This window comes from Salvelinus fontinalis, chromosome 42 (assembly GCF_029448725.1).
Source record: "Salvelinus fontinalis isolate EN_2023a chromosome 42, ASM2944872v1, whole genome shotgun sequence".
Classification (NCBI taxonomy): Eukaryota; Metazoa; Chordata; class Actinopteri; order Salmoniformes; family Salmonidae; genus Salvelinus; species Salvelinus fontinalis.
In genome coordinates this window covers 7,484,585-7,510,537 of record NC_074706.1, presented here as the reverse complement: position 1 = coordinate 7,510,537, position 25,953 = coordinate 7,484,585, and the positions used below count along the sequence as shown (strand labels likewise).

The 25,953-nt window shown below is 46.6% G+C and overlaps 1 protein-coding gene across 3 annotated transcripts in view; it reads left to right on the top strand.

Annotated features, from left to right (window-relative positions):
• Positions 1 to 25,953, top strand: part of LOC129841334 (neuronal membrane glycoprotein M6-a) — an 82,604-nt gene that overhangs the window by 20,130 nt on the left and 36,521 nt on the right. Inside the window, exon 1 of one of the 3 annotated variants that reach the window (XM_055909559.1) lies at positions 2,219 to 2,562. The exons of 1 other annotated variant lie outside the window; for it this stretch is intronic. In XM_055909559.1, the coding sequence (XP_055765534.1) occupies positions 2,526 to 2,562 (37 nt within the window). In that variant the 5' untranslated portion in view covers positions 2,219 to 2,525. Of the gene's footprint in view, positions 1 to 2,218; positions 2,563 to 25,953 lie in introns of those variants that run through there. One more of the 3 variants, XM_055909557.1, reaches the window with a different exon arrangement.

Below are 25,953 nucleotides of genomic sequence, written 5' to 3'. Positions count from 1 at the left end.
GTGTGTGTGTGTGTGTGTGTGTGTGTTGGCTGTTGGCCAGAACAGTGTGATTGATTAGTGCTGTGTCCATCCCTGATTGTACTCTCCAACCATAACCAATCAGTGCCTCATACAAACAGTAGCCGTCAGTAGTACTGGCTGTGGTGCTGGGGAACCGAGCAGAGTGGAGATACACAACTCAAATCGATCTAGGTGTAACCAGTGATCGATTGTTTTCATTTAACCCTTATACAGGTTTGTCTCATTGAGATACAATCTCTTTTGCAAGAGGGACCTGTCTGATGACTAACCTTCTCTGAGACTAAAGCCTTTAGTTCAGAGGGTTAACATGGTCTTCTGGGGCATCGGGTTCAAACACAATTACTGCCTGCTTCCCTCACCAACCCTGTAACCCTATAGGGATCAACCAGGAGTGACCGTGTCCTGAGGCGCTATGAGAACCTGTCCCAGAGCTTTAATGCCAGCTACATAAGACAACAACCTCTAAGAAACTTTGTCATTCTGTTCTCTTTGTGCATATGATCTCCCCTGTAAAACCCCTACAGCACCCCCTATACTGTAAATCAGTCACTCTATAAATGACGGAGATGTGTGTGTGTGCACGTGTGTGCGCGTGCACGTGTGTGTGCGCGCGCAAGTGTGCGGGGTGTGTGTGTGAGCGTGCGTGTTAGGGCTGGGAATAGCCAAGGACTTCACCATACAGTATTATCACGATATTTTAGGTGCCGATACGATATGTATTACGATTCTCATCATTCTATATGTATTACGATTCTCACCATTCTATATGTATTACGATTCTCATCATTCTATATGTATTACGATTCTCACCATTCTATATGTATTACGATTCTCACCATTCTATATGTATTACGATTCTCACCATTCTATATGTATTACGATTCTCACCATTCTATATGTATTACGATTCTCACCATTCTATATGTATTACGATTCTCACCATTCTATATGTATTACGATTCTCACCATTCTATATGTATTACGATTCTCACCATTCTATATGTATTACGATTCTCACCATTCTATATGTATTACGATTCTCACCATTCTATATGTATTGTGATCCTCACCATTCTATATGTATTGTGATTTGATACTGTGATTGTATTGTGATTTGATACTGTGATTTTATTGTGATTTGATGTTCCAAACATATTGCTCACTATTATGACTGCTGCAGAGAGACAGGAGAGACCATGGATCAGTCAAGGAAAATAAACATGCTGGCTCACGTCTTCAAAAGAAGATGGAGAACAAGCTATCGGATGAAAAATACCAAAGTTTTGGCGCAGGGACAGCCGACTAGCGCTAGCAACAACAGAAAAGTCTCATCAATACTTGGAGTCAAAGTATCGATATAATATTGTCAAAAAATAATATTGCGATATGTAATTGTATCGATTTTTTTTTCTCCCCCTATCACTAGTGTGTGGGTTTGTGGGCCTGCATGTGTGCGATTGTGCGTGTGTGCTCTTTGTCATTGAGAAAAGGATTTCTTGAGAGCCATAGCACTGTAGATCTTTGTGACAACACACAGACATACTGCCATCTAAGCCCACCGCAGCAATGAAAAAAGGCATAGTTCAATATCAGAAGGTAAAAGCATATATCCTCTTCCTTTCACTAGTCAGGCAGCATAACTTAACCACAGGCAGGCTGACTGGCGGGCTCTTCCATTTACTCTTAAAAAACAGGGGGGTTTGGTGGGGAAGGAGGGTGAGAGGGAGAGTGGCTGTTGGGCTGGTTACACCCCTCCATCTGCTCACAGTGTGCCGGGCTGCTGCTGCTGCTGCTTTCACCATCCTGCTTCTAATACAAACCCTCAATCCCTTGTTTTTATGGCTGAACACCTGCTTCTGTCTTTCTCCTTGTGGCCCGCTCCTCCTTTTCAGTCTTTCCAATTCAGCAGTATTGTTCCCAATTTACATTTAAAGAAACTCACAGGGAAGTAGAGTTTCTCCTTACATTCCTGCTGGACTCAGTTTATGCTTAAGACATTTCAAGGGAAGAGGAGTTTGATCTCTCTCAGTCCAGTTATGTGCTTCCTGGTGTTTCGGTTTCTAGTAATGGACAGGAGGAATTGATCATCATCGGAAGAACAGAGGGAATGAGATCAGGGGCTGCCGCGCTCAGAGAGAGAGAGATAGAGAGAGGGTGGGTGGGGGGGTAAAGGGAGAGAGATAGATACGGGTGTGAGAGCCCGAGAGAGATGGAAGGGAGTGAGAGCTGGAAGAGAGGGAGGCATGTGAGTGCCGGAGAGAGAGAGCGAGGGAGGGAGGGGTGTGAGTGAGAGTCTGAGAGAGACGACAACACTGAGAGCGGACTTCCCTAGGAGCTGCTCACTGCTACAACGCCACAACTCACAGCTAGGGGACAAAACACACCCCAACACACACTCACACTGTACACACACCCAGCCGAGAGGAGGCTTTATCCACTTCTGACCGAGAGGCTTTGAGAAATTTCCGTGTATTGAAATCGAAGTGGACACAAACCCAGTCACAATGGAAGAGAATATGGAAGAAGGACAGAATTCAAAAGGTACGGTGTAAAATCTTTTTTTTTTAAATGTAAATATCTCGGAGCTATCCATTTTTCCTTTGTGTTGCTGCTGCTGCAACTGTATGTACATTTTTTGGATGCCTATGTTACACACTCTCTCATTGACACAGACATTTATTTGGATGCTGCCAAGCAAAGAATAAGCCACTGATGCAGACAAAGAAACACGTGGATTGTAATCACTTGAGTGTTTTTAGGGAGATTTATTTTCATTGTTATTGATTGTCATCGACGTTCAGAGTTCATTGGAACTGGGTTTATTTTGATTTGAGCGATGCTGTTTTGAAAGGTGGAGGGAGGGGAGGATGGAGGGAGGGAGGGAGAGAGACGGAGGCGGGTGTTTGGGGGTCCCTTGTTTGTTGAGTGGTTGATTGGGGTGGGTGTCCGTGGGAATTGTCTTGTCTTCCGCTTGAACGCTTGTCTTGACGGCTCACAAGAGACAGCAGAGAAGTGAATTTACTTCCCTCCATCCCTCCCTCCTCCTCTCACTCTCGATTTTCCCCGGGTATGGAAACAATGCAGCCATTACTTTGCTATCTAAGCTGAAATCAGCTGAAATCAGATTAGCGCGCCTGTCTGTCCTCCTGTCCCTTTGACCCAGTAACAGTTGTTTGTTTAGTGGCGGGGTTGCTGCATGGCCGCTGTACCGTTCATCTCATTTAACGGCACTGTGCTGGAGGATGGGCGGGTGTTGTCTTGTCGAGGGGGATCAACAGAACACGTATGCAGCGCTAGCTAAGACTATATACCCGTTATGAATGAAAAAATGTGAATGTGTTGTCTGTTGTGGAGATGGAATGAACATTTTTGACTGTTTTTATAGATGACGAACACTCTTAGCCAATCAGAGCAAAGCATGGGGAGCCATCTTTAGCCCAAGCAGATGCTTCCCTTCCTTCCTTCCCTTCCCCTCCCTCTCCTCCCCTCCCCTTTGCCTCCTCGCCCACACCGCTTTCACATACACAATTTACACATATGAACCACATACCCCCGCCCCTCCACTAAAAACAGGTTACAAAAGGTTACACTTGGGGTTGGAGTGTAGAGAGGGAGACAGAGGGGGAGAGAGACAGCAATAATCTTCCATAACAAAGCCATCACCTACAGAGAGATTAACCTGGAGAAGAGTCCCCTAAGCAAGCTGGTCCTGGGTCTCTGTTCACAAACACAAACCAACCCCACAGAGCCCCAGGACAGCAACACAATTAGACCCAACCAAATCATGAGAAAACAAAAAGATACTTACTTGACACATTGGAAAGAATTAACAAAAAAACAGAGCAAACTAGAATGCTATTTGGCCCTAAACAGAGAGTACACAGTGGCAGAATACCGACCACTGTAACTGACCCCAAATTAAGGAAAGCTTTGACTATGTACAGACTCAGTGATCATAGCCTTGCTATTGAGAGAGGCCGCCGTAGGCAGACCTGGCTCTCAAGAGAAGACAGGCTATGTGCACACTGCCCACAAAATGAGATGGAAACTGAGGTGCACTTCGTAACCTCCTGCCCAATGTATGACCATATTAGAGACACATATTTCCCTCAGATTACACAAACCCACAAAGAATTCGAAAACAAACCCAATTTTGATAAACTCCCATATCTACTGGGTGAAATACCACAGTGTGCCATCACAGCAGCAACATTTGTGACCTGTTGCCACAAGAAAAAGGTCAACGAGTGAAGAACAAACACCATTGTAAATACAACCCATATGTATGTTTATTTATTTTCCCTTTTGTACTTAAACTATTTGCACATCGTTACAACACTGTAAATAGACATAATATAACATTTGAAATGTCTTTATTCTTTTGGAACTTGAGTGAGTGTAATATTTACAGTTCACTTTTTATTGTTTATTTCACTTTTGTTTATCCATTTCACTTGCTTTGGCAATGTAAACATATGTTTCCCATGCTAATGAAGCCCCATGAATTGAATTGAGAATGAGAAAGAGGGAGTGAGAGAGGGGGAAGGGGGAGAGAGAGAGAGAGAGAGGGGGGGGAGAAAGATATGGGGAGATAGAGAGTGAAGGTTCCCTGCCATGGTCATTGTCCTCCCAGTGGTCCCTGGCGTGTATTTAAGTAACTGTTGTACTGCTCGCTCATTAGTCCTGACCCACTTCTGAAATAGAGAGAGATGGAGGGAGAGAGAGAAAGAAAAACAGGGCAGTTTGAACATATCATTTTGTTTTTGTGGACCCCATCATTTTCTCACTGTCTCTCTCATTCTCTCTCTCTGTCTCTGTCTCTGTCTCTCTACCGCTCTCTCTCTATCTCTTCTCTCTCTCTCTCTCTCTCTCTCTCTCTCTCGCTCTCAATTCAATTCAAGGAGCTTTATTTGCATGGGAAACATGTTAACAACTCTGTCTCTGTCTCTTCTCTCTCTCTATCCCTTCTCTCTCTCTCTCTCTCTCTCTCTCTCTCTCTCTCTCTCTCTGTCTCTCTCTCTCTCCCTCCCTTCCAATGCCAAAATAACTACAACCATATGGCGATGGTACTCAATGTGACCAAATCCAAAATGTGCCCCATCACAGTTTGTCAGCAACAGCAACAGAGTCTGTCTATGTTTACCGACAGGTTGGTGGGATTAGTTGGTTGTTCTGAGTGAGCACCACCCACCTCTGGGAGAAAATGTGTTAGCTCCGGCCTTTGGAAAATCTTCACCAGCTGGACTCGAACCATTTAAAGTTCCCAGTTCAATTAGCTGTTTCCCTGCATGTCATCTCTTCATTACCATACTCTCTAGAGTCTATAGAGTCAGGTGCTGAAAGCAGAGGGTCTGTGACTATTTGTCCAGGCAGTTGTTGCTTTCTTGAGAAAATAATGAAGAACACTGATAGTCTCTCTCCCTCGTCCTCTCTCTTGATCTCTCTCTCTCTCTCTCTCCCCTTTCTCTTTCTCTCTCTCTCCACTTTCTCTTTCTCTCTCTCTCTCTCTCTCTCCACTTTCTCTTTCTCTCTCTCTCTCCCTTTTCTCTTTCTCTATCTCTCTCCCTTTTCTCTCTCTCTCTCACTCTCCCCCTTTCTCTCTCTCACTCTCCCCTTTTCTCTCTCTCACTCTCCCCTTTTCTCTCTCTCACTCTCCCCTTTTCTCTCTATCTCTTCTCTCTCTCTCTCTCTCTCTCTCTCTCTCTCTCGCTCTCAATTCAATTCAAGGAGCTTTATTTGCATGGGAAACATGTTAACAACTCTGTCTCTGTCTCTTCTCTCTCTCTATCCCTTCTCTCTCTCTCTCTCTCTCTCTCTCTCTCTCTCTCTCTCTCTGTCTCTCTCTCTCTCCCTCCCTTCCAATGCCAAAATAACTACAACCATATGGCGATGGTACTCAATGTGACCAAATCCAAAATGTGCCCCATCACAGTTTGTCAGCAACAGCAACAGAGTCTGTCTATGTTTACCGACAGGTTGGTGGGATTAGTTGGTTGTTCTGAGTGAGCACCACCCACCTCTGGGAGAAAATGTGTTAGCTCCGGCCTTTGGAAAATCTTCACCAGCTGGACTCGAACCATTTAAAGTTCCCAGTTCAATTAGCTGTTTCCCTGCATGTCATCTCTTCATTACCATACTCTCTAGAGTCAATAGAGTCAGGTGCTGAAAGCAGAGGGTCTGTGACTATTTGTCCAGGCAGTTGTTGCTTTCTTGAGAAAATAATGAAGAACACTGATAGTCTCTCTCCCTCGTCCTCTCTCTTGCTCTCTCTCTCTCTCTCCCCTTTCTCTTTCTCTCTCTCTCCACTTTCTCTTTCTCTCTCTCTCTCTCTCTCTCTCCACTTTCTCTTTCTCTCTCTCTCTCCCTTTTCTCTTTCTCTTTCTCTATCTCTCTCCCTTTTCTCTCTCTCTCTCACTCTCCCCCTTTCTCTCTCTCACTCTCCCCTTTTCTCTCTCTCACTCTCCCCTTTTCTCTCTCTCACTCCCCTTTTCTCTCTCTCTCTCTCTCTCTCTCTCTCTCTCTCTCTCTCTCTCTCTCTCTCTCTCTCTCTCTCTCTCTCTCTCTCTCTCTCTCTCTCTCTCCCTCTATGCGGCTGCGGGTCTCCTATACCTCATTGCGGCATGCTTGGCTAACCACAAATATAGCCGAACCCACAGAAAAAAATGATCAATGGAAATCTCTTTAGCAGGCGAAGGGAAGGGAGAATTGGAGGGAGAGGGCAAGGGATGACAGAAGAAGAGATGGAGGGAGGGAGGTAGCTGGGTGAGGAGAGATGTGCTGTGGAGAAACAAAACGACAGCGATGGTGGTGACGACGCAGAGATGGGAGTTGCTCTTTCACTCTCTCTCTCTCTCTCTCTCTCTCGCTCTCTCGCTCTCTCTCTGATGGATGGAGGGATGTTGTTTTGGAGAAAGCAGGAGGGATAGCGGGAGTGGGTTTGAAGGATGGAGATTAACAAGGTAATGGTGTCGATTTTTGAGAAAGCAAATACCTCCTACCCATATATCAACGCGGCAACACACACTTACACAGACATTAATCACTGTACACAAACACACACACAGACACACACACACACACACACACAAACATATCTGGTCTCCCCAAACACTTAGATTTAGAAATACTGTGGGGAGTACTGTGGGGGGGGGGGGGATATTGGTGCATCACGGTTAACTGTGGTCATAAAGTAGGCTCATAACGGTGATGACGGTACTGACGAACATGGTGATGATTCTGATGATATTATGGTGTTGATGGTGATGACTGGTTGTGACAAAAGTGCTATTTGTTGACTGAACTCCTGCCTGATTTCAATAAACTATTCCTTGTCATCCTCGACCATCTCCAATCTCTTGTTGATTGTATCAGGAAGTACGTACAGCACTTCCACATTGCAAAGCATTCATAGCTTGGAAAATGGAGGGCTTATACTATAATTTAATTAGAATCAAGCCGGTCTCTGAGGCAGTTTGAATATTGAAGCACTATCGATTTATCTGGGCGTGATGAGCCGCAGCGGGAGTGAAATGAAATACCCAGGCTGCACTCCCCCGTCTACAGCTAGCATCATGCTGCTGTTGCTATCAACAGAACTCCGACGTATGAATGTATGAACAGCCATCCTTAGCACTCTCTTGGATCTTTGTAACAGCGCTGTGTGGGATCTTCGCGGCTGATACATTTATGTTGATCAATTTGAATGACTAATGAATGACTCTTCCTTCACTTTGGGGTAAAGTTATTGGATGTTGCTTGAGTGTACTATGCTGTGAAACGGAGGCTGAAATGACACTGATCCCCTCCAAACGGAGGTTCTGTGACAAAAATACTCTCATTCTCTATGCGTGTGGATGAAATGTTGAACCAGTGTTTTCAGTGATATAGTTCTATAGAGATCCCTCACACTCTACCGACTACAACCTCACCTTAGGGCTTGTCTAGGCTCTTTGATGACATTCTTGATGGTCTGTGACTCAGACTGTGGGTTCCAAGATAGATATCTGAATCTACTTGATACAGTACCTGTGCGAGCCATAAGCTACATATCACCGTTCCCTTCACCCACCAGTGGGTACTGGTGAGAAAGTGATCCATAACTCTCAGTATCCAAGAGGCAGAGGGAGTTAGTGGGCCGTGGGGGTCATGCAGAGAAGGAGGCAGGCAGGGAGAGAGGCAGGGAGAGAGGGAGGGAGGCAGGGAGAGAGGGAGGGAGGCAGGGAGAGAGGGAGGGAGGCAGGGAGAGAGGGAGGGAGGCAGGGAGGGAGGCAGGGAGCAAAGGAAAGAAGCTTGTAGGGAGGCATATGAGAGGCAGGGAGAATGGGAGGGAGGCAGAGGCAACCCTACCGTGTTTCAGAAAAGGGTACAGGGAGGGAGGGAGGCAGAGAGGCAACCCTACCATGTTTCAGAAAAGGGTACAGGGAGGGAGGGAGGCAGAGAGGCAACCCTACCATGTTTCAGAAAAGGGTGCAGGGAGGGAGGGAGGCAGAGAGGCAACCCTACCGTGTTTCAGAAAAGGGTGCAGGGAGGGAGGGAGGCAGAGAGGCAACCCTACCGTGTTTCAGAAAAGGGTACAGGGAGGGAGGGAGGCAGAGAGGCAACCCTACCGTGTTTCAGAAAAGGGTACAGGGAGGCAGAGAGGCAACCCTACCGTGTTTCAGAAAAGGGTGCAGGGAGTGAGGGAGGCAGAGAGGCAACCCTACCATGTTTCAGAAAAGGGTGCAGGGAGGGAGGGAGGCAGAGAGGCAACCCTACCGTGTTTCAGAAAAGGGTGCAGGGAGTGAGGGAGGCAGAGAGGCAACCCTACCGTGTTTCAGAAAAGGGTACAGGGAGGCAGAGAGGCAACCCTACCGTGTTTCAGAAAAGGGTGCAGGGAGTGAGGGAGGCAGAGAGGCAACCCTACCATGTTTCAGAAAAGGGTGCAGGGAGGGAGGGAGGCAGAGAGGCAACCCTACCGTGTTTCAGAAAAGGGTGCAGGGAGTGAGGGAGGCAGAGAGGCAACCCTACCATGTTTCAGAAAAGGGTGCAGGGAGGGAGGGAGGCAGAGAGGCAACCCTACCTTGTTTCAGAAAAGGGTACAGGGAGGGAGGGAGGCAGAGAGGCAACCCTACCGTGTTTCAGAAAAGGGTACAGGGAGGCAGAGAGGCAACCCTACCGTGTTTCAGAAAAGGGTGCAGGGAGTGAGGGAGGCAGAGAGGCAACCCTACCCTGTTTCAGAAAAGGGTGCAGGGAGGGAGGGAGGCAGAGAGGCAACCCTACCGTGTTTCAGAAAAGGGTGCAGGGAGTGATGGAGGCAGAGAGGCAACCCTACCGTGTTTCAGAAAAGGGTGCAGGGAGGGAGGGAGGCAGAGAGGCAACCCTACCGTGTTTCAGAAAAGGGTGCAGGGAGGGAGGGAGGCAAGTCTGGGAGTAGTGTTATGTTGCTCCAGGGTGATTGCTAGCCTGGCCTTGGCACTGATAGGACCTCAGTCATAAAACTTCCTGCCTGGCTGGTCCTAGTGTAGTCTATTTAGGCCAGAAAGACCCCGGCCGAGGCTTCCCTCTCTTACCTTCTGTCTGCTCCACTCCTCTCCGGCCTGCAATTATGCTAACAAGCTTTATCATTGTTACAGCTTGAGGAGAATGGTGACTAAAGTTCTGAGAGAAAGGTCAAGGTACCAGGGCAACGCCACCGATTACGTCTGATGATTATTCTGACTGGGGTCTCTGGGAAAGCGGACTTTGGCTAGCGCTGGACTGGCTATAACTGGACAATAGTTCCTCTTACAGTCTTCTAGATTTTTTTTGTTGTTTGCTTGTATTTTGGAGCAGAATTGTACTGAAGTCAAGCAACTGTTTTGTTGTGCTCTGTTCAGATGGGTACGATTGCTTACCTCAAGGCCTTTGTTGATTAGCCTACTCTACGAGACTGTATGTTGCCCAGGGCGCCACTGTATAACCCCATTGTTAGGCTAAATGACGTGTGACACCAAGGTCATGGGTTCAAAACCCAGCCAGGAATACAGTAATTTGCTGACATTACATCAACACTTACTGTCATTTAGTAAACATCAGCTGATTATGACACATGTAGCTTGGAGTAAATTACTCTGTGTGTACTGTCAATCTAGAGTACAGTAGAACATACTAGAACTGCATACTCAATCTAGCTGGACAGGGTTATAGTCATTGGACTTTGATAGTGCACAGTGACAGACAATCAAATCTATAGATTGGTGCAATGTCAGTGGGGTTTCAGGCTAATAGCAATTATCTAGCCTGAGATTTGTCATTTCCCATCCCATTGGCCTTGCGACAGGTAGCCTACATTGCGCCACATATTTGTGTTGAGAATCGTGGTTTTACAATGATCCCTTTACGATTGAATTTCCATGCCACTGGCCAGTTCTAAAAGGACCATCTTTAATTGTAAAATGGAAATTTGTCCCCGGGTGAAAATGGGATGCTTTGTCTTCTATTGATTTTTGCCGTTCGCCTTTTTCTTTTTGGAGCAGAGTATTATTGAAGTCGAGTTACGTTTTGTTATGCTGGGTGCAGACAGACAGCCCGACAGCAAACTGTCACGGTCCACTCATCATCGCTCATTCTGTTCATTGTGTTGTCATCATAAAAGCATGTCAGCTGAAGAACAGTCAATTCATTTTCATTTGCACCTATCAGACGATACGAAGACCTTATGAGGCGTTCATAGATACTATAATGCATTATAGCTGTTTGCCTGAGGTAAAGTGTTACCCTCGGGGCTATATTGTACATTGCCAGTCTTTTGCAATGGAACAGGAAAGCATCATAGATGCTAGCTCCCTAGCAAGGCCACTAAATATGTTTATACAACCAATCAAATGTGAGTGGTGTCTCGCGGTGTCTCGCAGGATGGACTCCATAAAGAGACACTCTGTTTAATGCTGTTGCCGAGTGTTCCTGGTTTACGATGCTGCCTGTGTCTGTACTGACACAGAGGCTAATGAATGGCCTCTAATTACAGTGCAGTTAGTACCAGCACCATCATTTAGCACTTCCTGTTTGTCCCCCCCTGCAAGTGAACAGGAATCAATCCCAGTTAGTAACACTATAGCAGGACACTGACATGGACACTCTTCTCATTCCCCAATGTCATGCTGGTGTTAGGAGATTGTTGCGGAATCGGTGGCTTAAAGTGAGACCAGAGGGGATTGAGTATACTGATGGGGAGGAGGAGGATGTTGAGGGAGGGAAGGGAAAGGGGAAACCTAGTCAGTTGCACAACTGCATGCCCAGAATGGGTCTTGTTCGAGGATAATGGTGTAGCAAGACTCTTCTAATGCAGGTGAGAATGCACGATGAGGTCGCAGTGATACATCGTTCCGAGCTTTACTACTCCCAACGTAATGACTGCAGAGGTAGTGAGTGCAGTGTACTATGTCCACCGACTGAGACGGTTCAAATTCTGTTGATTCAGAACTTAAGAGGAAGTACAGGGCCAGAAGGGAGAGGTCCGGGTTCAAAACGCTGCGTCTGTTGTTGTGTCTGCTGCTCTTGAGGGAAGCACCCGGGTACTTAACCCCTGTGTTTTATTACAAGCCCTCGCTGACGTCGTAAAAATAAGCCTTTTATTTATTTGATGCCTCTTCTGGTTGATAGCAGCCACAGACCTCATGTATTATGGAAGACATGTGGAAAGGTTGCTGTTGGACTGGTTGCCACGGGCACCGATGTCTGTTTCCAGCCATGGGTGTTTCGTCCAAAGACATTTCTCTTTACCACAGTTGCTAGAGAGATCAGCTTTGTTACTGTCAGCTCTCGGGGTGATGTGGTAGTGAAACTATCTATCTAAAAGCCTTTGAGCAATGGAAGGTAGCGTTTCAAAGGGAAGAGACACATATGAGCGTGAAAGACGTTCCACTTGATGAAAGACTGCATTTTCTTGCTGTGCAGGTTTACATTAACATAGTTTATTAATGTGAAGACTGGAATGCATTTGCATGCCATTGGGAACCAACCTGTGGAAATGAATAGGATGCAGCTATCTTTTCCCCTCTCTCACAGTGATGTGATGACACAAGCTACAGTCCCTAATGCCCCTGCTTAGAGAACGTATGGGGTGATTACAGGGTATCTGTTACTGGAGGACATCACTTACTATGCTCTCACAGAAACACTATACACCGCTATTGATTATAGTAGCATCCCCAACACATAGCCCAAAGTTACATTATTCGTTTTTTGAGCACATTTTATTTAAAAAAATACATTCACATTTTTATTGCTGGACATAGAAGACAGTTAAAACACCAGGAAATCAGCTCCAAGTGGTTTTAATGTTGGAAATCTGTACCCAAGTATTCCCACGCATTATAGAGAGACACATGTAAGCAAGGTTTAAAATGATTATGCTTTAGTCAAAGTATTATATCTGTTTGGGCTTCTTGCAGTCAATTTGCGGTCTATAATTTATTTTTTATTATGTTCCGGCCCCCAGACCATCCGCTCCATAAAAAAATCTGCCTGCGGCTAAATCTAATTGATCCCTGACAAGCTTTAATAGTCCCAGTGACATATAGTATGAGACCCAGGTTTATGCATGCTTATAACAAGTGATGATACAATAATGATGCATCAAACCGGTGAGCTTTAAGTAAAGCCTTATCCAAAAAGCATACCGGTTTGGATTTATTTCAACGTTTATTTGGCCCATCTTTGTACCAGGAGAGGTTAAGGTAATGGATATTAGATCAAGGTGACCCGGAATTAAAGCTAGTGAATGAATAATACATTTACCATGAGTCATCCTGTGGAAAATGGTGCTATGGAATAATGCATTTGACAACACTTAAAAGAAGACAGAGCTGCTTTTCAGCCCCCCAAAAATGGCCACTTTCCCCACACAGCAAGTTAATTGAGCAACACTATGTGGATGACAACAGGGGTGCTTCTAAATTGTAGACAAAGACCCTAATCTGACACAACCCAAAAACAGGATGTGCTTTATACCATGATGCTATTGTTAGCGATAGCTTTAATTATTTATACGTAGGTTAACCTGTTCCTATCCTATTTTTTATTTATTTTTATAAAATAAAATATTTAACCTTTATTTAACCAGGTAAGCTAGTTGAGAACACGTTCTCATTTACAATTGCAACCTGGCCAAGATAAAGCAAAGCAGTTCGACACATACAACAACACAGTTACACATGGAGTAAAACAAACATACAGTCAATAATACAATAGAAAAATAAATCTATATACAGTACAATGTGAGCAAATGAGGTGAGATAAGGGAGGTAAAGGCAAAAAAAAGGCCATGGTGGCGAGGTAAATACAATATAGCAAGTAAAACGCTGGAATGGTAGATTTGCAGTGGAAGAATGTGCAAAGTAGAAATAGAAATAATGGGGTGCAAAGGAGCAAAATAAATAAATAAATACAGTAGGGGAAGAGGTAGTTGTTTGGGCAACATTATAGATGGGCTATGTACAGGTGCAGTAATCTGTGAGCTGCTCTGACAGCTGGTGCTTAAAGCTAGTGAGGCAGATAAGTGTTTCCAGTTTCAGAGATTTTTGTAGTTCGTTCCAGTCATTGGCAGCAGAGAACTGGAAGGAGAGGCGGCCAAAGAAGTAATTGACTTTGGGGATGACCAGAGAGATATACTGTCATGTTTCCGAGCCCATGCTTCGTCCATAAAACAACCCTCAGCCCCAGAGTCTATCAAGGCACTGCAGGAAGCAGCCGACCCGGTCCAGCGTAGATGGACCGACAAGGTAGTACAGGATCTTGATGGAGAGACCAGAGTAGTAGCGCTCACCCGTAGCCCTCCGCTTACTAATGAACTCTGGCCTTTAACTGGACATGACATGACAAAATGTCCAGCAGAACCGCAAAAGAAGCAAAGGCGGTTGGTGATTCTCCGTTCCCTCTCCTTAGTCGAGATGTGAACACCTCCCAGCTGCATGGGCTCAGTCTCTGAGCCGATGGAAGGAGATGGTCGAGATGCGGAGAAGGGAAACCCCGTTAACGCGAGCTCTCTTCCACGAGCTCGGTGACGAAGATCTACCCGTCGTTCTATGCGGATGGCGAGTGCAATCAAAGAGTCCACGCTGGAAGGAACCTCCCGGGAGAGAATCTCATCCTTAACCTCAGCGTGGAGTCCCTCCAGAAAACGAGCGAGCAACGCCGGCTCGTTCCAGTCACTGGATGCAGCAAGAGTACGAAACTCTATAGAGTAATCCGTTATGGATCGATCACCTTGACATAGGGAAGCCAGACCCCTGGAAGCCTCCTTCCCAAAAACAGAACGATCAAAGACCCGTATCATCTCCTCCTTAAAGTTCTGATAAACGTCAGAACACTCAGCCCTTGCCTCCCAGATAGCTGTGCCCCACTCCCGAGCCCGCCCAGTAAGGAGTGATATGACGTAAGCGATCCGAGCTCTCTCTCCAGAGTATGTGTTGGGCTGGAGAGAGAACACAATATCACACTGGGTGAGAAAGGAGCGACACTCAGTGGGCTGTCCAGAGTAACATGGTGGATTATTAACCCTGGGTTCCGGAGACTCGGAAGACCAGGAAGTAGCTTGTGGTACGAGACAAAGACTCTGAAACTGTCCTGAGAGATCGGAGACCTGAGCGGCCAGGGTCTCAACGGCATGACGAGCAGCAGACAATTCCTGCTCGTGTCTGCCGAGCATTGCTCCCTGGAACTTGACGGTAGTGTTGAGAGAATCCATAGTCGCTGGGTCCATTCTTGGTCGGATTCTTCTGTTATGCTGATGAAGGAGGACCCAAAAGCGACGTAATAGAAACAGAGTCTTTATTCCAGTCTTAAACAAACAATGATGTTCCTGGATATAATCCAAAGGTAATCCAAAACAGGAAACTGAAAACCTCTTGTCAGTAGAGAGGAACGACTGGAGACGCGACCACCGACTGCAGGTCGCTTCAGGAAGGCACAGACCGTAGCTGACATAGACACCTGCTCACACGCAACATCTGACAAATGCAAAAACAACAACAGGGCGGAACAAGGACACAGAGCAGCTAACCTCAAACAAGAATCCGACAAAGACAGAAGCGGAAAACAGAGGGAGAAATAGGGACTCTAATCAGAGGGCAAAATAGGAGACAGGTGTGAAAGAGTAAATGAGGTCGTTAGGAGAAAGAGAAACAGCTGGAAGCAGGAACGGAACGATAGAGAGAGAGAGCGGGGGAGGGAGAGAGGAAGGAGGAGAGAGAGGAATAGAAAGAGGGAAAGAACCTAATAAGACCAGCAGAGGGAAGCACAGGGACAAGACATGATGATCAAAGCCAAAACATGACATATACCTGCTGGAGCGCGTGCTACAGGTGGGTGCTGCTATGGTGACCAGCGAGCTAAGATAAGGAGGGACTTTACCTAGCAGGGTCTTGTAGATGACCTGGAGCCAGTGGGTTTGGCGACGAGTATGAAGCGAGGGCCAGCCAACAAGAGCGTACAGGTCGCAGTGGTGGGTAGTATATGGGGCTTTGGTGACAAAATGGATGGCACTGTGATAGACTGCATCCAATTTATTGAGTAGAGTATTGGAGCCTATTTTGTAAAAGACATCGCTGAAGTCGAGGATCGGTAGGATGGTCAGTTTTACGAGGGTATGTTTGGCAGCATGAGTGAAGGATGCTTTGTTGCGAAATAGGAAGCCAATTCTAAATTTAACTTTGGATTGGAGATGTTTGATGTGAGTCTGGAAGGAGAGTTTACAGTCTAACCAAACACCTAGGTATTTGTAGTTGTCCACATATTCTCAGTCAGAACCGTCCGGAGTAGTGATGCTGGACGGGCGGGCAGGTGCAGGCAGCGATCGGTTGAAGAGCATGCATTTAGTTTTACTTGTATTTTTGAGCAGTTGGAGGCCACAGAAGGAGAGTTGTATGGCATTGAAGCTCGTCTGGAGGGTTGTTAACACAGTGTCCAAAGAAGGGCCAGAGGTACACAGAATGGTGTCGTTATTAGCTGTTAGCCTAGATTCTGTTTAGCTACAGATGTAGGATCTTTATTCGAGCCAGTTTGCTACAGCAGGAAAATAATCCTGCAGCAACAGGAAATGTGAATTAAAATGTGGATTATAATGAATGGCCATTTTTGTAAGGGTTGATACATTTTTTGTTACGGCAAATCCAATCTGGAATTTCAAAGCCTCAAATACACTACAAGGTTGCATTTCCTGCATTGCAGGAAGATCCTACATCTGTGCATAAACTATAGCTAATGGTGCTAATTGACAGACATCCCTGACGCAGGACTTTTCCAGTGAAGTACCCTTCATGTAGAGGGGCTTTTGAGGGATAGCTTCCTGTGAAATGGCAGCTTGCCTGCCAGTAGCCTGTGTTAAGTTCTGTCAGTGCTTAGCTTGTATAGCAGTTGTGGGATTAAAATCGAATCAAATTTGATTTGTCACATGTGCCAAATACAACAGGTGTAGTAGACCTTACAGTGAAATGCTTACTAACCAACAATGCTTTAAGAAGTTAAGAAGAAAAATGTGTTAAGTAAAAAATAGATAAGTAAAAAGAAAAAAAGAAGATAAAAGTAACAAATAATTAAACAGCAGCAATAAAATAACAATAGCAAGGCTATATATACAAGGGTTACTGGTACAGAGTCAATGTGCAGGAGCACCGGTTAGTCGAGGTTATTGAGGTAATATGTACATGTAGGTAGAGTTAAAGTGACCATGCATAGATAATAAACAGAGAGTAGCAGCAGCGTAAAAGAGGGGTCTGGGTAGCCCTTTGATTATCTGTTCCCGGAGTCTTATGGCTTAGGGGTAGAAGCTGTTAAGAAGTCTCTTGGACCTAGACTTGGCGCTCCGGTACTGCTTGCCGTGCAGTAGCAGAAAGAACAGTCTATGACTAGGGTGGCTGGAGTCTTTCACAATTTTTAAGGCCTTCCCCTGACACCGCCTGGTATAAAGGTCATGGATGGCGGGAAGCTTGGCCCCAGTGATGTACTGGGCCGTTTTCACTACCTTCTGTAGTGCCTTGCGGTCGGAGGCTGAGCAGTTGCCATACCAGGCAGTGATGCAACCAGTCAGGATGCTCTCGATGGTGCAGCTGTAGAACTTTTTGAGGATCTGAGGACCCATGCCAATTCTTTTCAGTCTCCTGAGGGGGAATAGGCTTTGTCGTGCCCTCTTCACGACTGTCTTAGTCTGTTTAGACAATGATAGTTTGTTGGTGATGTGGACACCAAGGAACTTGAAGTTCTCAACCTGCTCCACTGCAGCCCCGTCGATGAGAATGGGGGAGTGCTCGGTTCTCCTTTTCTTGTAGTCCACAATCATCTCCTTTGTCTTGATCATGTTGAGGGAGAGGTTGTTGTCCTGGTACCACATGTCCAGGTCTCTGACCTCCTCCCTACAGTCTGTCTCATCGTTGTTGGTGATCAGGCCTACCACTGTTGTGTCATCTGCAAACTTGATGCTGGTGTTGAAGTCGTGCCTGGCCATGCAGTCAGGAGTGAACAGGGAGTACAGGAGGGGACTGAGCATCCACCCCTGATCGGCCCCCGTGTTGAGGATCAGCATGGCAGATGTGTTGTTGCCTACCCTTAGCACCTGGGGGGCGGCCCGTCAGGAAGTCAAGGATCCAGTTGTAGAGGGAGGTGTTTAGTCCCAGGGTCCGTAGCTTAGTGATGAGCTTTGAGGGCACTATGGTGTTGAATGCTGAGCTGTAGTCAATGAATAGCATTCTTACATAGGTGTTCCATTTGTCCAAGTGGGAAAGGTTAGTGTGGAGTGGAATAGAGATTGCATCATCTGTGGATCTGTTGTGGCGGTATGCAAATTGTTGTTGGTCTAGGGTTTCTGGGATGATTGTGTTGATGTGAGCCATGACCAGCCTTTCAAAGAACTTCATGGTTACATACGTGAGTTCTACGGGATTGGTTGGTCATATAGCCGCAGAACAATCTAGCTGGGTTGTTGTGGAAACCGCTTGGTGATGCTGTGAGCTTGTTGTGGTACAGCCAGGATGTCTATGTGTTTATTTCCATCACTGCAGTCTGTCTATAGGCTACATGAGGATCAAATACTGTATGGCCATGGAGATCCTATAAAATTCTATATGTAATTCTCCGTGAATGGCTAATGGCCGTATTGCAGAGCCAAAATGAAACATCTCTGCAGTCAAACTATGTACGTCACCGCACATTCAGAAACATTTATCTTTCTCCACCAGGCTCAAAGCAGTTAGTTTCTCATCCAAATCTACTAGATTTCAATTTTCTCTGACCACCAAAAAAACACGATGGGTTAAGACGTACATCACCATGGCAGGGCGTTTTAAATGAACCTTTCCGTGAAGTGGCTTTAAAATCATCCAGTCCCCCCCACCCACTCCCCCACCCGTCTCTCCTCCACTGTATCCTCTTTGTATTAATCTGAGTCTGTCTCTTAGCAACCGGATGATTGACAGTTGAGGATTGTTTTTAGCGGCAGGGGGAAATGCTGTCAGCTAGAATCATACGCTCCCACAACAAAGGCAATTATAGTCAAGGTCTTTTCTTTTCATTCACCTTGTGTAGATTCAATCCTTTGCTGTTTGACATGGAGGGATGGTCATCGTATTAGGTGTTTAGATCAACATTTTTGTTTGTATTCATGGTTACATTTTAGCAGTGACGTTTGAGACAATTATTGACAAAGGAATTTAGATTATTATGGTTTGATTGCTTGTTTTTGTGATTTTGGTTAGTCCTCTCTCTCCTCTCTGTGTGTGGTGTCAGATGTTTTGATGTGTCGTTTTTACACACCCACACACACACACACACACACACACACACACACACACACACACACACACACACACACACACACACACACACACACACACACACAGTTTTAGTATCCTTGTAGGAATCAGAAAATGTATTCCCTTTCAAAATCGTTTTTTCCTTAACCCCTAAACTTAAACCTTAACCCTAACCCTTAACCTAGCCCTAACCCTAAACCGAACCCCCCCCCCCCCCCCCCCCCACACACACACACACACACACACACACACACCCACACACACACACACACACACACACACACACACACACACACACACACACACACACACACACACACACACACACACACACACACACACACACACACACACACACACACAGTTTTAGTATCCTTGTAGGAATCAGAAAATGTATTCCCTTTCAAAATCGTTTTTTCCTTAACCCCTAAACTTAAACCTTAACCCTAACCCTTAACCTAGCCCTAACCCTAAACCTAACCTTTAACCCCTAACCCTAATTTTAACTCTAACCCTAATTTTAACCCTTACCCTAAACCGAACCCCCCCCCCCCCCCCCCACACACACACACACACACACACACACACACACACACACACACACACACACACACACACACACACACACACACACACACACACACACACACACACACACACCACATATTGCTTTATAAAGTCCTGAGAGCATCGATGTCTCTGGGCTTGGGTTGTGTTTTCAGTCTCACTGTCAGTGGTGGAAAAAGTACTCAATTGTCATACTTGAGTAAAAGTAAAGATACCTTAGTAGAAAAGGACGCAGTAAAAGACTACTTGAGTAAAAGTCTAAAAGTATTTGGCTTTAAATATGCTTAAGTATCAAAAGTAAATGTACTTGCTAAAATATACTTAAGTATCAAAAGTAAAAGTACAAATAATTTAAAATTCCTTATAATAAGCAAGCCAGACTGCACAAGATTATAATTATTATTATCTATAACAGATAGCCACGGGCAGTAGGGATGACCCTGGCACTGAATTGGACCATTTTCTGTCCTGCTAAGCATTCAAAATGTAACGAGTACGTTTGGGTGTCAGAGAAAATGTAAATAACTTTCTTTAGGAATGTAGTGAAGTAAAAGTAAAAGTTGTCAAAATATAAATAGTAAAGTGAAGTACAGATACCCCAAAAAACTACTTAAGTAGTACTTTAAAGTATTTTTACTTAAGTACTTTATACCACTGCTCACTGTAGTGGAGGTCAGAGGAACTGTAAATAATACAACGGAAGGGTTGAAAAGGAGGAAGGAAAACGCCGGACCAGGGCCAGGGCTTGAGTGAAGGCTGGGAGAATTGTTTTAGGGGAGGCTTGTAATGTAGCCAGTGACAGCTGCTATCACATACCATTCCCCAGGCAGTACAGTGCATGACCTCTCTGGAGCACCACTCTGATTATCCTTTGTAGAAGAGCAATACTTTGTCAAGGACCAAGAACCTGCTACTGCCAGAGGAAGAGGAGTGGCACACTGCTAGTATCAGTGCAAAAGCAAATTAACACTATCTCTCCACCCAAGGCGCATGAATGGAGGAGCCAACAGTAGAGAGGAGAATATACATTTTTCCACCTTGCCTGCACAATTACCCCCTCTGGGATAAAGAATAAAACATTAACATTGAATTGAATTGAAAGAGGTATTACGGAACTATACACTCCTAATAAAAAGGGTTCCAAAAGGGTTCTTCGGCTGTCCCCATAGTAGAACTCTTAATGGTTACATGTAGAACCCTCTGTATAACGGGTTCTACATGCATCAAAAATAATTCTTCAAAAGGTTCTCCTATGGGGACAGCCAAAAACTCTTTAAGGTTCTAGATAGCACCTTTTTTTCTAGGAGTGTACCCTCACCTGTCCCCTGTGCCTATCAAATCCCTCTCCTGTTATCTCCATCACTCCTCCATCCCTCCTCCTCCATCACTCCTCCGTCCCTCCTCCTCCATCCCTCCTCCATCCCTCCTCCATCACTCCTCCATCCCTCCTCCATCCCTCCTCCTCCATCCCTCCTCCATCCCTCCTCCTCCATCACTCCTCCATCCCTCCTCCTCCATCCCTCCTCCATCACTCCTCCTCCATCCCTCCTCCATCCCTCCTCCATCACTCCTCCATCCCTCCTCCTCCATCCCTCCTCCATCACTCCTCCTCCATCACTCCTCCATCCCTCCTCCTCCATCACTCCTCCATCCCTCCTCCATCGCTCCTCCTCCATCCCTCCTCCTCCATCACTCCTCCTCCATCCCTCCTCCTCCATCACTCCTCCATCCCTCCACCATCACTCCTCCATCCCTCCTCCATCCCTCCTCCATCCCTCCTCCATCCCTCCTCCATCCCTCCATCACTCCTCCATCCCTCCTGCATCGCTCCTCCTCCATCGCTCCTCCTCCATCCCTCCTCCTCCATCACTCCTCCATCCCTCCACCATCACTCCTCCATCCCTCCTCCATCCCTCCATCACTCCTCCATCCCTCCTCCATCGCTCCTCCTCCATCGCTCCTCCTCCATCCCTCCTCCTCCATCACTCCTCCATCCCTCCACCATCACTCCTCCATCCCTCCTCCATCCCTCCTCCATCCCTCCACCATCCCTCCTCCATCCCTCCTCCATCGCTCCTCCTCCATCCCTCCTCCTCCATCCCTCCTCCTCCATCACTCCTCCATCCCTCCTCCATCCCTCCATCCCTCCACCATCACTCCTCCATCCCTCCTCCATCCCTCCTCCATCCCTCCACCATCCCTCCTCCATCCCTCCTCCATCCCTCCTCCATCCCTCCACCATCCCTCCACCATCGCTCCTCCTCCATCCCTCCTCCTCCATCACTCCTCCATCCCTCCACCATCACTCCTCCATCCCTCCTCCATCCCTCCATCACTCCTCCATCCCTCCTGCATCGCTCCTCCTCCATCGCTCTTCCTCCATCCCTCCTCCTCCATCACTCCTCCATCCCTCCATCACTCCTCCATCCCTCCTCCATCGCTCCTCCTCCATCGCTCCTCCTCCATCCCTCCTCCTCCATCACTCCTCCATCCCTCCACCATCACTCCTCCATCCCTCCTCCATCCCTCCTCCATCCCTCCACCATCCCTCCTCCATCCCTCCTCCATCGCTCCTCCTCCATCCCTCCTCCTCCATCCCTCCTCCTCATCACTCCTCCATCCCTCCTCCATCCCTCCATCCCTCCACCATCACTCCTCCATCCCTCCTCCATCCCTCCTCCATCCCTCCTCCATCCCTCCACCATCCCTCCTCCATCCCTCCTCCATCCCTCCTCCATCCCTCCACCATCCCTCCACCATCCCTCCTCCATCACTCCTCCTCCATCCCTCCTCCTCCATCCCTCCTCCATCCCTCCATCACTCCACCATCACTCCACCATCACTCCTCCATCCCTCCTCCATCCCTCCTCCATCCCTCCTCCATCCCTCCTCCATCGCTCGTCATCACTTCTCACCGTGTCCATGACTCACTGCTTTATACAACACCATACATTATGGACGAGACACAAATGGATGCCCAGAAGTCTCAATCTGTAGAGCTATCGTTAGAAAATCCCCCTCTGGATCTCCTGCCTGCCACAAGACAGTGTTAGACAAACTGGGCTAAAGCCGATGGGTTGGCTTGGGGAGCTAACACAAGTGTTCAGGTACCAGGCAAACGCATCACTGTTACACACTGTAGTTGATCTGATTCCTATGAGACGTCACATGCCTTGGATGCAGGACTCTATATCTAGTGAACAAGTCGAACGTCTGTAAACCCTGGCACTGATTCCTCCTGCATCTCTGCACTGCACAGCGTAGTGCATGTTGATAGATGGACTTTAAATGCTGCAGAAGATTCTGCTGCTGTGGTTACAACCCTAATGTTGCTTACTAGCTTTAGCTGTCAACACGGTTTTGTAATAAAGCCTAGAACCGCATTAAGCGCTTAGGTTATTTGATACTGACTTAGAGTAACATTGTAAAAACAGACACTTACAATAGGGGTAATTGGGGAAAGAAATCATGTTTTATGAACATTCAAGTCATAATAGCACAGTATTACCATTCAACCTATGGAAAAGCCATGAATTAAAACGGCAGCCATTTTGAAAAAGATAGCCATCTTGGTGTAATAGCCTAGATAATTGGCGTCAAAAGTAATCGGGGGAATTATTGCTGTGAGGTGAGTTTTCCTTTGTGTTCTTTGTTGTTTACATGAATTAGTGACGATATCATGGTTGCCTCGTCGCTAGCTGTTTTCCATGTCAGAGTTGAGTAAACACACGACAGGCACAAAGGGGTCCGTTGTTATTGTTTTTGTACAATCTGAGGCCCACTGCTTTATTGCTGTCTATTGTATGGTAATGGCCCAGGCTGAGCTGTTTGTCGTGTCGCCGTCACCCCTCCCCCAGTAGCTGTAGTCTGTCTGGGCTCCAGCTCAGTCACAGGATTTAGACCCTTCTCTCTGACCTACAGGCCTATTGGGCATGTGTGTGTGTTGGGACAGTGCTCTGGGTCTTATCATCAGGAGGGTTTTTGAGATGTTCATTTTCACATGGTATTTAAAATGGCCCTCTCTCTCTCTCTCTCTCTCTCTTCCTCTCTCTCTGTCTCTGTCTCTCTGAGACTGGTAGATGTACGTCTAGCTAGCCAGATAGGCCAGCTGGACATGGTGTGAATAAGCCAGCAGGCTATAGCCACCTGACAGCCAGAACCCTCAGGGGTTTGGCCATGAGACTCAACTCTCCCACCTCCCCAAGTGGGATAACACAGCATCCTCAGAGCTCGGCCCTCCCCATCTCATGTCCTTGTTCAACCCCATCAGCCCAACCTGTCATCATAGCATGTCCTGTTCTGTATGAACGGCCGTTTGAATACAAAAACCTTTGAACATCTTAATTGCCATGACGGGTATTAATATACTGAATTAATTATATTCACCTTGTTCAGTTTGTCTGCGACAACATACAATTAAGTGGCCCATGTGGTTATCAAACCCACAGTCCTGATATTGCTGTCATCATGCTCCAATGCAATCAACTGAGAAATTGGTAACCTCTCTGAATCCCAAATTCCCATTACCTTAACCATAGAGGTCACCTAAATCCCATTACCTTAACCATAGAGGTCACCTAACTCCCATTACCTTAACCATAGAGGTCACCTAACTCCCATTACCTTAACCATAGAGGTCACCTAACTCTCATTACCTTAACCATAGAGGTCACCTAACTCCCATTACCTTAACCATAGAGGTCACCTAACTCCCATTACCTTAACCAAAGATGTCACCTAACTCCCATTACCTTAAATTAACCATAGATGTCACCTAACTCCCATTACCTTAACCGTAGATGTCACCTAACCCCCATTACCATAACCATAGAGGTCACCTAACTCCAATTACCTTAACCATAGATGTCACCTAACTCCCATTACCATAACCATAGATGTCACCTAACTCCCATTATCTTAACCATTGAAGGCCCATTACCTTAACCATAGATGTCACCTAACTCCTATTATCTTAACCACCTACAGTAAGTCACAGTCCTCACTGCACTAACCTCAGTGACCCCGACCGCCCGGTCTGTCTCTCGGTCTCGGTCTGTCTCTCTGTCTCGGTCTCAGTCTCGGTCTCGGTCTCGGTCTCGGTCTGTCTCTCTGTCTCGGTCTCGGTCTGTCTCTCTGTCTCGGTCTCGGTCTCGGTCTGTCTCTCTGTCTCAGTCTCGGTCTCGGTCTCGGTCTGTCTCTCTGTCTCGGTCTCGGTCTCGGTCTGTCTCTCTGTCTCGGTCTCGGTCTGTCTCTCGGTCTCGGTCTCGGTCTCGGTCTCGGTCTGTCTCTCTGTCTCGGTCTCGGTCTGTCTCTCTGTCTCGGTCTCGGTCTCGGTCTCGGTCTGTCTCTCTGTCTCGGTCTCGGTCTCGGTCTCTCTGTCTCTCTGTCTCGGTCTCGGTCTCGGTCTGTCTCTCTGTCTCGGTCTCGGTCTCGGTCTGTCTCTCTGTCTCGGTCTCTGGCTCTGTCTCTCTGTCTCGGTCTCGGTCTCGGTCTGTCTCTCTGTCTCGGTCTCGGTCTGTCTCTCTGTCTCGGTCTCGGTCTCGGTCTGTCTCTCTGTCTCGGTCTCGGTCTGTCTCTCTGTCTCGGTCTCGGTCTCGGTCTGTCTCTCTGTTTTTCTAGTCAGTCTACCCGTCTCCCCATCTCTTTCCCCCCATCCCTGGAACATAACACAAGCCCAATCAGTGGAAGACAAACGAGCGTTCTAGCACCCCGAACACAGACCCCTCATTCATTCAGTCTGGCCTGTTGACGTCAGGACCAGACACAGAGTTTCTATAATGGGCTTCGGGTGAGCTTGTTATTTGTTAGTGAATACCAGTAATCACCATCAGTCCCGACTCACAAAAGACCCTCAAAGACACGACCAGAGCAGTGCGCCCCTCACAAATTGCTTCTACAAATGATACCATAGCGCCTTCATTCTATCCAACCAGTCAAGCTTCAGTCACAAATCAGCTTGGTGTGCCAAACAAGCAAAGAACTTGACAGCCGCTGAAGAGGGTCAGCGTCCGTATACCAAGGCTTACTTAATCAGACTGAATGCAGGCTCAGAAAACTGCTGGCTCAGAACGGTCTGCCGTCAATAATTGCTGCAATGATAAGTCATGAAAGGGGGAAACTCTGAATTGTTCTTTCGTGATTGGACACAAGAACGCCATGCAAGGGTTCTCAGTGAATCAACATAGTGTTGCCAAGTTACGGCATTGATAAAAGGGAAAACAAGGAAAAGGAAAAGCACATTCCATGTCAATGATTGGACCACATTGGACCACTGACACATTGAACCATATCATTTATACGCAATAGACTGTCGTTCATGTGTGGTCACAGACTCATCTTTTGAGACCGATATTGAGAATGTTAAAACATTTGGAAGGAATACCACAGTAGGCTATATTGGAGAACATTGTATTTATTGTCTGTACACCATATTGTTGTAGGCCTATCCAGCAGCAGGCTGCCTGCTGTACTCTCCCTACTGTGTAGTATAATACGTGACTGGTAGTGGATGAGTGGTAGTGGATCTGTCCTATAAAGCCGTATTAACCGCATTACACTGCTGATAGCCCTCAGAGCAGGTCAACAACACCTCAGGCTCAGGCCC